Raw genomic sequence first — 14295 nt, forward strand, 5'->3', positions numbered from 1 at the left:
ACGGAGAAGCAATATGATTAACATCAGCTGCCAAGCAAAGACTGGAAAAGGAGCAGATGTTGATGCAGGATGATGACAATGGATGTGAAATCAGATGAAGAGGGTGACTGCTAAAAAACTCTGAGTAGTTGGACTAAAGTATCAAATCACCAATGTGATGGGCCACTGGGAACATCATTTATTACACCAGCCCACAAAGGTAATTGCAACAATGAATGATAATGACAAGTCATCATTCCACTCAATTGAGTCGATCAAGAGGCATCAGCACCCGCAGCACAATCACCTCCTCTAAGTATAACTCTGCCCTGAGACCATTTTTACCTCTACCCCTAGTCTGTGCCCGTGTGACATCTTTTTATGTCTCACAAGGCTTTATGTGGTGGTTGTAAAGCTGATTTACAGCGGACCTGATGGAAACAACAGGATTTGGAAAGCATGGAAGTCTTTCTTAATGTCAGATTAAAACACAAGTTAAAAGGATATTTCCAAAGTAGAAGTACTATTGTGATTTTTGCTACATGTTATAGTGGGGGGGAAGCAGAAATCACAGATATACTCGTCTATTCTCAAATAGTTTAGATGTATTTATAAACCCTAATTTTAAAATCTACAATATTTTACTGCAAAAAATTAACTGTAATAATTGTGCCAGTCACATACTATATATAAAGACTAAAGCATGAGAAGAAATGTGCAGAAAAAGCTGTAGTACTGATATTTTATTTTGTGAAACCATTAAGAAGTCTTCCATTCAAATAGAAATCACTCTTTGGAGTGAAACAAAACATGCAGGGGGATGTGAGACTTGTGTGACGCACAATGTGGTTTAAGATCTGTGAGCTCATCCTCCTGCAAGGTGAAAACCAAAACTCCAGGGTGGATTGAAGTGTTTTCCTCTGTTTCAGTATGACATCAGACGAGTAAACGCCGTAGCGAAGAGTTGTGAAACCTATAAGTGTATTCGGCTCTTCGTGCCAGTTGCACCAGTAATAAGTTTCATCCCCGTCAATGCATCAGTCAAGTGAGACAGTGTGGCTCACCTGGGACACAGAGGCACCTGTAGCTGTTCCCCACACTGCGGCACACCCCGTGGGCACAAGGGTTCAGGGCACAGAAGTCCACCAGTTGCGCACATGTAGGGCCTGTGAACCCTGCCGTGCAGGTACAGCCGAACCCCAGAGGCCCGGGCCCCTGAGCGTAACATGTCCCGTTATTGTGGCATGGGCCGGAGGCACACGGGTCCACCTTCTGCTCGCACGTAGCTCCCTGGTAGCCTGTGGGGAAAAGATGGCAGACAGAAAGAAAATAAATCATGGATTTGTGCGAAGTAGCTTGGAAAGCACAAAAGTTCACGAAGGTCACAGAAAGTGGTTAAAGTGATTGATATTCACGATTCAGAAAAACAGCACCTGCACACGGTGAAGTAGAGCTTGTTGGTTTGGAGGCAAAATGGGGATGAAAACCTCACATTAACCCACTTTCACACTTTGATAGTGAAACTGCAGGGCTGGTGTTTATGTAAATTGGGTGGTGCAAAAGAGATATGTGACATTCGTGTTGGCATAAAATCACACCCACCCTTATGCCCGAGACATCGTCCTCATGTTAATGAGCTCACACAGAATTTGCAATGTGTTGTCAGACAAGTATAAAAAAGACTTCCAATTCTAAAAGGCAGAGTTTGATGAGTTCAGCTGATGAGTTTGTAATGATTTGCCTCATTTACAGCGACAGGAATAAACTGAGCACATCCCAGATACACTTGCCCCAATTAGACGTATCACCATAGAACCAGCGACTAAAATAACTACACAGAGAGAGTGACGCCTCAATGGAAGAGGACAACCATTGAGTAGAAGCATGAATGAATGAATCAATGAATGGATATGAGCAATTTACATATCATACAAATAAAAAACAATTCATAACTATTTTTCCATTCTTTGTCGTTGTCTTAAACTGTTGTCGCTGTTTTATATTCAACAGCTTTTCTGCAGGTCAGCAGAGAGCAACCGAACTTATTTCCATCACTAAGACCATTTCACGGTTTATCTCCCAGGACGGAAACACAACTGTAGCCTCACTTTACGTGATTCTAAAATAAACTGCCCCCTTAAAAAGACAACTGTTGAATATAAACAGAAATCTTTTTTGTACCCTGAACAAGATATAATTTCCAATGTTTTCAAATACAGAACGATGAAGATTTTTCAGTAAAGCATGGCATAAATAATGGATTTATGACATTTAAATAACCAGTATTATTAATTAATCGAACAGAAGTTGGCAAATAATAAAGGGATAGTGTTTTTTGTTTTTTTTAATTCTGAGCTCAACCCCTGATAGAAACAGGAGTGACTCACTACTGCCACCTATTGATCAAAAAGGGTTTACTTATATGTTACTTGATGCACATTTAAGATAATCAGGACACCAAATACACTTTTTGCAAAATAACCTAACTAGATAAGTTTTTCTTAAAGTCCTGCACTCGAGTAAAGAGAGGCATCCTGGTGTAATTTCAGCCAACAAGGATTATGGATTCCCGTTGCCTTGCAGGGAGAATTTGCCAGTTGCTGAAATGCTCAAGATGAGATTAGAAGATTGTTTCTGAATTTAAAAATGCTTTCATTAGCAGCACAGAATCTCACAAATCAATCGCTCAATAATCAAGAAAATGTGTTTAATTTATAGACATACATACCAAAGGGGAGCTATGTAGCTATAGCGGGAATTAACTAGTATGCGCAATATTTTGACATGGAAGAACTTAGCAGCAACTAAGGAATTGTTTTTTTTTTATTATCTGGGACAAACAAGAGACTGGTGTGGAAACAGAATCTTGGATTTAAACAGTTGAAGCTCCAAAGAAACATCTGCTTCCTCATAAAAGAGAGCAATAGGTTGGATTCGGTGAAAATCACTGCCACGAGCAGTTTTACTGTCGCTCACTGTTGTTTGAGACAAGACAAACAGAGCGAAAGCGGCTTAGGAGGAATTGAATTCATACTGCTGACAGGAGGGTCCAGCCGATCTGCTGGAGACAGTGTTTTGTTTTTTTCTTTTATGGGAGGTGGGCTGATGTGTTTCCTCTTCAGTTTATGATGTGTGTGTGTGTGTGTGTGTGTGTGTGTGTGTGTGTGTGTGTGTGTGTGTGTGTGTGTGTGTGTGTGTGTGTGCTGGAGTCTCGTTTTCTTCCCTGGCCTCTCTGTGCAAAACCCACCAGCTTCTTCACCTCCTCTCATTAGCTCCCGAGCCTCCGCTTCCTTCACCTGTCTTCCACTTCTAAAAATAGACTCCTTTCTTCACCCATCTCCTCTTCTGTCTTCATCTCCCACGAGAGGCGCCATTGTGTGCCGCAGAGGGAAGAATAGTCCGCTGCATGCGTGCACAGAGCAGTAACATGTGGGCCCTGTAATTTACAGTAACGCTGTAAATCCTTGTGCTGACTGCACCGGAGTGCACACTCCATTGAACTAATGAAGAGATCTCTCGTAAGCAACCATTGATCTGAAAGACTTTGCTTCAGTGTGTGAGGGGGACATTTATCATCCAGCAGAGAACGGAGTAATGTGCGGCAGTCAGGGGAAACTCTCACCCAGGCTTCTGTTTCGCCTCTTTGCTCCTCTGCCACCTCATCTCTTCAACCCCCCCCCCCCCCCCCCCCCACCCCCCCACCCCCCCACATACTCTTTAATCTTAGGCACTGTCCTGCACACAGATGCTAACACATGCATGAATTTAATTTTACAATTTGTATTTGTTCTGTCATGGTTTAATCCCCTGCTTTCCCCTACATTCAGCTCCTTTGCTCTCTCTAAGAACTTGAGCTGGTCTATTTTCTCTCTCTCTCTCTCTCCCTCTCTCTCTCTCTCTCTGTCTTTTAAGCCTATTAGTGTCCACATCTTTCAAAATTGACCAAAGCACGTACACATGCATCGTGACACGAGCTGACAAGAGAGGAGTCTGTTGCTTTCTGCTGCGGGCATTCGAACCTGCCAAGGAGTTAACAGTTTAAATTTAGCTGGCACGCTCACTCCTCCGCCTCTTCTCCTCCTGACTGGAGGCAACCACAGTCCCCACATTCACACCTCGCACTGCGCCGTCACTTTGTACAAGTGAAAACGAATTTGTGAGCCTCGGCTGAGGAGCCGGACTGCAAAATGAAGTCACGCACATGCATGAAATTCAAATTCCGAATGATTTTCACACAGGGTTGACTTCCTCATCACCTCACCTTGAACTGAGAATAGAGACTTCTCGAAACCACATTTTTCACACACATTTAAAATGTCAACGTCACATCTGTCTGAACCTGATGTCCCCAAATCTATAAGAGAGCGGGTCTTGGTGTCTTCATGTTGGCCCTGGCTGGTATTTCTTCATGTTGCACTGTATTGAGCATAAAATTCCTGCTGCTGCAGAATCAGTCCTTTATCGTTTGTTACTCCGTTCTTTACTCACACAAGATTTGACCTTGTAATTTGCATTTTACTTCTTCAGAGAAAAGCACAGGTATGAGACACCTGCAAACACAAACACTTTATTGTTATTGTTTATTAATCAAAAATTACATCAAGGTGTTAGGTGGAGGGACATTTAAGGATATAAATAGTATCTATTTGGCTCAGCGTTGTAGAAACAAAAAGGGGTGTGTGTACATGTACGACCTAATAACACAATACTGTTTCAATTTCCTCAATGATGCTTTATAATTTGAATAAAATGAAAGTAAAATGATGGCAAAAGCGGGAAACTTCCATTGCATTTTGGGCCACTGGTGGTCGGAAATGCTCAGACTCCATCTCCGTGGAAAACACAGCTTGAATAGATGGACAATAATCAGAATGGCAACCTCCAGAGTGACATGAATAGAATTCCATATTCTCCTGGGACTTGGTAGTGTGATAGTCGAGGGTCACTCGTAGTGGCGAAGTCTGTGTCGCTACTCGCCATTGTTAGTGTTTACAGTGTATTGTTCCAATCTAAAATATGAGCTGTATGATAAAGTGTCCTGAAGAGTTTACCTCATTTAACTGTTGTCACATTCATGTTGTAAGTATATGCAGATGCCTGATGTTGAGGGGACTGAAGGCAGCAGATTTTCTGGTTAAAAAAATACTTTATTACTGACTTCATGTGTGGTATTTACTTCCTCAGTAAGATAGTAACAGGCGCCAGACGTGCCATGTTGATTGCAAAATTACTCGTCAGAATCAAGCCCCTGTCCTCATTACGTTCATCACTGCGGCATCGAGCCAGTAACCTGTGGACGGATACCTCAAAACACCACATTAGTCTACTTAGCTGCTCCTCTGCTCCTGTTCTCCCAGGAAATCTGTGGGTTTCTGAGAAAAGCAGCAGAAAGAAAGAAAAAAAAAAAACAAGCACGGAGGAAAATATCTTGATCCCCGCGGGGTGAATCTAGCAAAAATAAAAATGCAGCACATGCTGTCAGGCCTGGCCTTGTGATCACAAAGCTGATGCATCTCTGATGACAGCTCCTAGGTTTGTCATGCCAGCCATCATTTTATTTATCGTTGGTGCCACTGAAACACTGAAGGAAAACTTGGAGGTGATTTATGCGTATGGGAGGGAGGGAAGGTCCGGGCCAAGCACTGCGCAGCATTGAAATAATGTGAATATGTTTGAGGGAGCTTAAACTTTTTCTTCACCAATTGGGGACACTTGAATACAAGTCGAGGCTCAATTATCATGCAGCACAAAGCTTTTCTACCCAAGAGTCCCAAGAAACACAAGTGGAGAGACCGAGAAGGATGCGTGACTTCTGCTCCAAACAAAGAAATAAGGGTTTCGTCCAGAGGGAAATGAATGGTGGAAGAACCCCCGTAAATATAATTCTACTTACAAATATTCCTCTGTTTTTTTTTGTCCCTTCTCACTCCTGCACACAACGTATGAAAGGATTTCACACGAAGGGTATGAAAAGTATTCTTGGACATGTAGTGTGGATGAAAGCCTTGTTTTGATAAGAGATTTAAATGTGTAACGCAACCATGAAATATGTTGTATTAGTTTAAATAACTTGTTAAAAAAACATCAGTAGAGAGAAAGAGAAATAAAGAAACCTAATATTAAGATAAACAGCTGGATTCAGTTCTGCTATAACCACCAGTCAACCAAGGAGGATGTTTGTTGATGTGGCGTGTGTTTTCCTACTGCAATTTATCAGTACGTGATTCACTGATTACTGAGTTTCTACATTATTTCAAACTGCTGTCTCAATGTGAAACACACCGCCTTACTTGTGTGAGTGAGGATTACTGCCTCATTTGTTGTTGTTTTCAACTACATGATGTATTACACTCAGAACTGAACAGAGCTTTTTGTTGACGTTGCCCCTTCATAACAACTGTATCATTTTATTATTAAAGATTGATTTGAAAGCAATACAAAGTCTGATGGGAGTGTTGTTTTTGTGAACAACCTTTAAGAAATGCCATACTGTTCCACTCCAGTGTAGTTTATCATTTAATTTCTCTTCAATGCATTACAACTATATACAGTTCTTTAACTCAATTCATTGTCCTACTAGCAAGATTTAATGCAAAAATAAATTAAATAAATAAATAAATAATAATAATAATAATAAATAAATGTTCAATGTTGTTGTCCACTGTTTCATAACAGTATCCCTGTGATTTAGATGGACACGCATGCTCTGTGTACATGGTCTCGTTTAATTGCAAACCAATGTGCTCTTGTTGGGAGATGCCGTTTCGGCAGCAGTTTCGCGGCCACGTATTTCCCCAGAGAGGCTGATGCAGGTCGCTCAGGCTATGAAGACTAATTAGAATGAAGGAGGAAGGTTTAAATTAAGCATCTCAGTGGCACAGATACTGTTCGACATGCAGGCCAGCTCGCACGCTCTATAATAACTGGGATTAGACGAGTGAAAAATGCACACAGCATTGCAGGACGCACAAACCGAATCCTATGCTACCAATTTATCTTAGACTCTTTCATAAGCAACCGTCACATCAAACTAAGATGAGTGAAGAAGACACAGGTTCCAGTGTGTGGGGAGTGTGTGAGTGTACCTTCAGGACAATAGCACCGCGGCCCGGCCAGGCTGCTGAAACAAGTGGCTCCGTTCTTGCAAGGCCGGGAGACGCAGTGGTCAACCAGCAACTGGCAGCGCTCCCCTTCATAACCTGACAAACACACAATCTGATAGTTTCAGCAACTAACTCATCAGATATAGACTTGATCTTTAAATTACAAAATGCTGTTGGCTCAGGGGCCACATACAGCCGAGTTTGATTTCACTGGGGCCAAAGCACAGAAAACTGAACCATGACAATAAAATGTTCCTTATGTATCATTGTAAGAACTCTGAGTACCTTCTGAAATTTACTTTCGCTATTTGCTATTTTGCAAAAAAAAAAAATTATAATAATAATAATGCTGAGAAACCTGCATTACTTCAGGCAATGATGCCCCCTACTGTTCAGCTCTGGGTCAGTATTGATACGTCCCTATCCCTAGTGTCTATATCAGTCTATATCACATTAGGAATGGTGTTTACTTTGTAGGAAAATGACCATCAGTGAAAACAAAAGAATATAACAATAAAAATTGTAAAAAAAAAAAATGACAACATGTTTTTGAAAACTTAGTGCAGAGAGGGAAAAATAAAACATGTAATACCAATTCTGATCACGAGATAAGAGGAGTCACATGACTAGGAGGACCATAAACTCCATGGTACAGGTGGACTGGTGTAATTACACATTTTTACTTTGGTTTTGCTTTTTGTCGTGCCATTTTTATTTATAATTTTTTCAGATATTTGAGCTGGTTTAAACCAGTAAACCAGTAAAATTCCAAACCAGTAAAAACTAAATGTTTTATCGTTTGCAACTGTCATAACTGTTATACATTGGGATCTTCAATTTGTCTCTATGACACAACAAATGAATGAACTTGTAATTTAGCAGAACAATGAGCACTTTAACCTTCTGCTTATTAATTTATGAAATGATTTTTTCTAAAAATATGAAGTGTTGATTTGGAAAGAGGCTTGTAATACCCAATACTGATGATAGCTTATAAGACACAAATATTTAGGATTACAAAATTTACAATTTTTTATTGTATTGCTGTTGTGTTTTCTAATGTGACTGCTTTTATTAATTATAAGCTATGTTATCACTCACCTTTCAGTTGGTTTTCTTTATTTGAAATGTGTATTCTGCCACGAAATGCAAAATAAAGTCAACATTTGCTAAGTTTTCTATGAAATGAAATGTGACTTTATTACAATAAAAAAACCCATCATATCTTATCTTATCCTGACCGTTTACAAATCTGTGCAGTAATTATAATGGTTCAAATGTCAATAAAGTACCAATGCAAGCAGGATCATATCTCATGTGAATGCTAAAATAAAGTATCTAATTCATGATCAAGTCACTAATTCCCCCCCCAAAAAAAGCCCAGACTGGATAAGTTACATTTGACTTTGCTGATTTCTGTCCCAGCTTTTCTCTTCTTTTTCTTCAGACAGAGCTTGTTAGCGCCACGTGCTAATGAGAAAGTGATCTTCAGCTTTTAAACTGCCACCAGAGTTCTTTTTTCAAAGAGCCTGTCACTTCAAAAAAAATATGGTAAGATCAAAGGTTTGTTAGACTTCCCGATTCTGTGTTAATAATCAGATCTTTTTTTCTGAAACAAATATACAGACTCTCATTTTGTCGGACCAACCAGACCACTCCAACACATTTTCAGATCTTCACGTGCTTTTGGGTTTGTGATGATGTCGTGTTCAGAAGCGCACCTGGCTGGCAGCTGCAGGTGAAGTTGTGTCCCTCCCCTCCCTGTCGGACGTCACTGCACGTGCCGTTGTTGCGACACGGTCGACGGTGGCAGGCGTCGAACTCCTCGCAAAAGATCCCCGTGTATCCGTCTTCACACTCGCAGAAGAAAGTGCTCTGCGGGATCAACAACTGCAAGTAAGTTGGTCGTGCGGAATGGATGAGCCTCGGAGCGACACGACCCGGAGGAGGGAAAACTCGCCAAACACAAATAATGAGATTGCAGATTGTAAAAGATTATTCAGGCAACACAACAATGGAATTATGAGCCACGGTGACACAATTTGATGCTCTCAACTAGCGAGGAAGTTTATAATGAGGGAGGAAATAAGGACATCATGACTCTCTGTGCTCTCTTCAGGCTCAGAGTCCTTCCTGCTGCTTCTGTCAGAGTGTGGATGTCGAGGGACCTCAGGGTCTCCGCTGCAGGCTCCTTCTGCTGCTGCCTTTTTCTCACATTACATGTAGCTCAAATCTATTAATAGAACATACAGCTTTCATGGTAATATGCCGGTTTTTCGTAATAAACAAGACACAATTTAAAAAAAAAACATTAAAAAGTAAAATAAGTAATGGTTATAATAAAAAAGGATTTCTGTTAGTTTTAGTTTTTTTTTCTGTTTTCTTTTTTTTATTATTATTATTATTTTGTATCACTGGTGTCCTGAGTAACTTTATGGGTTTTAAAGGGATAAGTAAAAATAAGCCCTTGCTTCTGCCTCGGCCCATTTCAGCTACAGATGAAAAAACATGTGTGCGTGAACTTAAAAGCACTGTGAACTGAATGCAGAAAAATTTAACTTTTGGCACTGAAACTCTAACTGTACCCCAAAAATTTACTTTTCATTCATCATTCATCATTCAATTTATGACTATTTGTTTATTGAAAATTATGAAATCCTTCTAGATGATTCCAGCAACGCTGGAGCGGTTGTCTCTTTAAGAACTATGTACTTCCGCTGTCGTGCACATTGTTCAGAAAAGTTGTGTTTCTACACGACTGTAAGGAATGGTGTTGGAGCGTTTACAAAAAGTTACATTTCCCCCTGTTTCCATGAAGACAAGTCGGAGTGTTTTGCAAACAGTTGGGAGTTATTTTCAAAACGTTGTGTTTTCAGTGGCTTTGTTGTTGTGTGACTTGCAGCAGTGGAAGATTTTCTGATAAAAGAATGTCAGACTTTAAAGATAACTCAAGAACTCAAACAAACTAATTCGCAGAGGTACAGGCAACAAATCAGGTACTTTTTTACTCACAAGTTATTTTTGTGTTAGTAACTGGTGAGTATTAACTGTAATCAAGCACAATGGTTTTTTTTATCAAATCTCACAAAACTGGTTGTATATTTTCTTTTTTTGGAGAATCTTATCCGATTAACAGAGCTTCGATTTGACTCTTGTGTGAATGCGACACAGTTTTGAATCCATGCAATTATTCACAGCATGATATCGGAGCTCCATGCTCATCCTGGTTTTAATTTTGAAATATATTCTTATCACAGTTGAGCTATAATTTGCTGCATTGTTTGTTTTCCGCAACACTTCGGCTGCGATTTAATGAGTTCCACTGAGTTTGTGAATAAAGATGAAAAGAAGCTTTCAAATACTAAAAATAGCTGACAACCTCATTGATAATATTGGTTTTTAAAAAGCAAACCTTTGCTGATGTTGGGATGTGTGTGAGGTGTGAAGTGGATGATTGCTGAAATTGTGCTTTTGAAAACATGTTTCCATTCAGATGTGCCGCCCGACGACTTCACTTTAATTGGATTGTGTTTGAGCTTACAGGGTTGATTTATTTTGGTTTGTTTGTTTGGTTTTTATTTTATTGAAGCATAAAAGGATGCAGCAGGATTTGAAAAGCGGTGAAATGGGCCTCTTGACGGAAGATAAGAAGGATTTCATGTTTCTCAAACTCTCACCTCAGAGGGCTGTGTGATACATTTGCCCTTGCCGGAGCACTGAGGGTCGCTGAAGCTGCTGCCCGGCTCCACGCAGCTGCTGGCTTTCACCGTCAGGTTGAGACGCAGGGTGACCTCGGGGGCTGTGGGAGCCCCCACACGGATCATACCTGCCACAGGAGACAAGATCACCTCAGATACTGTTCAAGTATTCTCACTAAAGAAGCAGAATGTATATTTTGATAGCAAGGTCAAGGGCAGGATGCACCTTGGACAGGTCGCCAGTCCATCATAGGTGCAGAGAAAGAAACCCCACACATGCTCACACTCACACTCACATCTATGGAAACCGACCCGAGTACCTGGAAGAAGCCCCAGCACGGGGGGAACATGGAAAGTAAACACAGAAAGGCCCGGTATTTCAGTCCGTGACCTTATTGCTATGAGGCAAGAGTGCAACCCACTGCACCACCGTTCAACCCAATCCGTGAATATCAGTCTATTTAGCGACAGTTTATCAAGACATTATTGATCCTCTCGGACTCTGGCAATTACTTAACTTTTCATGTGAAGCAGTGTAGTAGTCTGTCCATCCATTGTGTTATTCTATTATGTGTCTCCTAATTATCTCTACATTCTGCAAGTTACATTTTTATTTTTTTTTGCCTGAGGCCAATATTGAGTTGAGGTTTGTTTGTTTTGGTTCTTGATTGCTTAATCATTTTTCTTTGTTCCATCAGTACTGTAAGCATACACACAATTCTTTAGATAAAAATATAGGGGAAAAAATTAATGCTGAACATGCTCAATCTGTTTGATCAGCCTCATGGAGGTCCGAGGAAGGTTTTAGGAGGACGCAAAGATACCAAAAGAATAAGCAATAAATACGAGGGTTAATAAAAAAAAAGAGTTCATGTAGGATGGCTATTAAAGCGACCCCACCCAACCCTCTCTCTGGATCTATTAATCCAGACCATCTCCTCCAGTACGTTCAATCACAGCTGACAGCTACACGGGCCCTCAGATAAAAATAGCCTTGTAGTGAATATTAAGTGCTACTTTTTAAAGAGCCTGATCTGAGCCAACTCACTGTATCTCCGCCGGTGACGAGCGCGGTGATGCAAGCTCTCCCAGCCAGTCAGGACACAGAAAACAGGGCGCATGTTTCTCTGTCACGCCCGATGACATCAAACCGTAGACCTGCACAGTCATTTCTCTGCACAGACCATTTGTGCAGCATTTCTGTCACGTAACATCTTTGACCTTGCATGTACAGACTGCTGCATGCTAAGTAAAATACTGACACAAGACACACTTTAAGTGTAAATGTGAGCGTGCCGTGGTTCCAAAATTTCGCTTTCCGCAACGCAACCTGGTCTCTAACGACAAAAAGCACATATAAGCTACTTGTTTCTTCCTCTTTTCGCTCACAATTTGACCTTCATTCTTCTTCTTCTTCCTGCTTCCTCTGTCCTGCCCTGTAATCCTTTGCTGTCTTCCCATCTTCTTCCTCCCGTCTTTCTCCCTCGTTATCTCACATGCCCTCTCTCCCACCCTCCATTATCCTCTCTCACCCTTCTGATTTAACTCCCCAATGTCACCCCTCCTTCCCTCATTCTCTCCCTCCCTCATCCCCTCCTTCCCAGAAGCTGTTGCTGCCACACAGTTAGCAGACATGCCAAGGTCAACAGACAGGAAGTGTCGTGCGACAGCGTCAGGTATGTAACACCAGCCATCCAGTAAAAAAAAAACCAACCCAAAAAAACCTCAAGATCTTCAACTGCGACATCAATTACTCACTTCACAATATGCTCACTCGTGCTGTGCAATAAACTCAAGATTTGAATACAGATATGAGCATCAGTGCGTCGTTTTCGATATGCAAATATACTATTCTGACTCATGTATGCAAATGCTGTGTTGTTGTCCCCAGTGACATGTCAAGAATAAATGCGGTAATTGGAAGTTATTTAAATTCATTAATCCTCTGATCTTTTTTGGCTCGCCTATAAATGAGCGAGTTGGAGGTAATTCAAAATGTTTCCCATTCACCCACTCAGCTCCTCTGAGGAGGTTGGATCAACTGTCATGCACACGATATGTGAGAGTAACAGGAAAGAGAGAAGTATGACAGAGCATTATCATTATCATTATTATTATTATTATTATTATTATTATTAGTATTATTATTACGCATTTACTTGACTGCTTAAAGCCACAAGATAACAACGGTATGGCATGTAAAAGGACTTTACAGTGCCTTTCATTACTGTCCGAACTGTGTGGTGTTAGAAATATATATATAAATGAAGCAGAGCAGGAACTGATATACTTTAAGTTAACGGTTTTTTGAAAGAGCTTCAGACTACGTCTCAATGTAAACGGGGGGGAAAATGCAACATTTCTGAAACGCTGGCAGTGCGCATATGCATCACGACCGTAGTAAATACTTTTTCTCCACATGCTTGAGTAGATGGACTATAACAACAGTCCACATTCTCCTGGGACTTGGTAGTTATATAGCTGAGTCTCCTGGAACAGCAATCCAACTTTGTCGTCTGTCCAAATGCTGTAAACGGGGGCCTTAGTTTAGAGCGCACTACAAGAAACTGGAGACTTACTAAGGAAGTAGTTCTGTCCCAGGGGCAGAGAGTGGTCTGCGACCACCAGTCCATCAGCAGCCTGCAGAAACCACGTGGTGGTGCCGTTCATGATGGAGGATCGCAGGAAGCCGTCTTCATTCACCCGCCACAGCACCGGAGCTCCGCTGGCATTCACCACGACCCTGAGTGGACAAGAGGGAGGAAGTGAAGAAGACTGAGCAGGGAAGTTTGGGAAAATCAGGAAGATGTTGGTAGATTCTGGAGACAGTTTTGCCTGCAAGTTTTCATCCATCACCATGATCCACTTTTAATTGGTTGACGCATCTCAGCAGCTGCTTCAGCTTGAGTTGCAGGTTTGCAGCCTTCCGAGAGTAAATAATGAATTGTGCCAGAAGAAACACACTGAATCCACAAATATCACAAACCAGCAAACCGCTTTTGTGATGACTTCATTCCTCACTGAGTGACAAATCAAACAGAACTGTAAAGCCACCAGACAGTAAAATAATCTATGATGAAAAAATCCTCCCATTTGAGACCTGATAACATGTTCTCCTCTGTCGTACACAGTGTGGTCAGCAGCAGCAGCTTAGTAGTCATGAAGCAAACAGGCAGTGTTGTAGTGGAGGTCACTGTGTCCCACGTTTGTATCTGATCATCAAAGGACTTGTTTTCACGGGTGTTACACCAGTCTTGCATCATGGTCAGATCTGCGGAGTAATGGCTGCCAGAACTTGTGCTAAACTTAACAATATGACTTTTAACATTTAAAAAAAAAAAAAAAAAAATGTGTAATGTACACTATATCGAAAAAACACATATCTTTATATTAAATTCTAACTATATGTAAAAGAGAAAGCTATTTTTTACACAATCACAGGAGCTTTGAACCTAGTAAATATTCTTCCTATAGATCCGGAATGCAATGAAATGCTCAAAACAACTCCTTGATGC

At 40.9% G+C, this 14295-nt stretch overlaps 1 protein-coding gene across 1 annotated transcript in view; it reads right to left on the reverse strand.

Annotated features, from left to right (window-relative positions):
- The window catches only part of dner (delta/notch-like EGF repeat containing), a gene marked incomplete at its 5' end in the record, with an annotated part of 54710 nt that overhangs the window by 5289 nt on the left and 35126 nt on the right, over positions 1–14295 (reverse strand). The window contains 5 exons of the mRNA XM_080510355.1: positions 1044–1277; positions 7065–7178; positions 8804–8957; positions 10760–10908; positions 13360–13523. Coding sequence (XP_080366481.1) covers positions 1044–1277; positions 7065–7178; positions 8804–8957; positions 10760–10908; positions 13360–13523 — 815 coding nt within the window. The remainder of the gene's footprint in view (positions 1–1043; positions 1278–7064; positions 7179–8803; positions 8958–10759; positions 10909–13359; positions 13524–14295) is intronic.

The sequence above is a fragment of the Blennius ocellaris genome (assembly GCF_963422515.1).
Source record: "Blennius ocellaris genome assembly, chromosome: 2".
NCBI lineage: Eukaryota > Metazoa > Chordata > Actinopteri > Blenniiformes > Blenniidae > Blennius > Blennius ocellaris.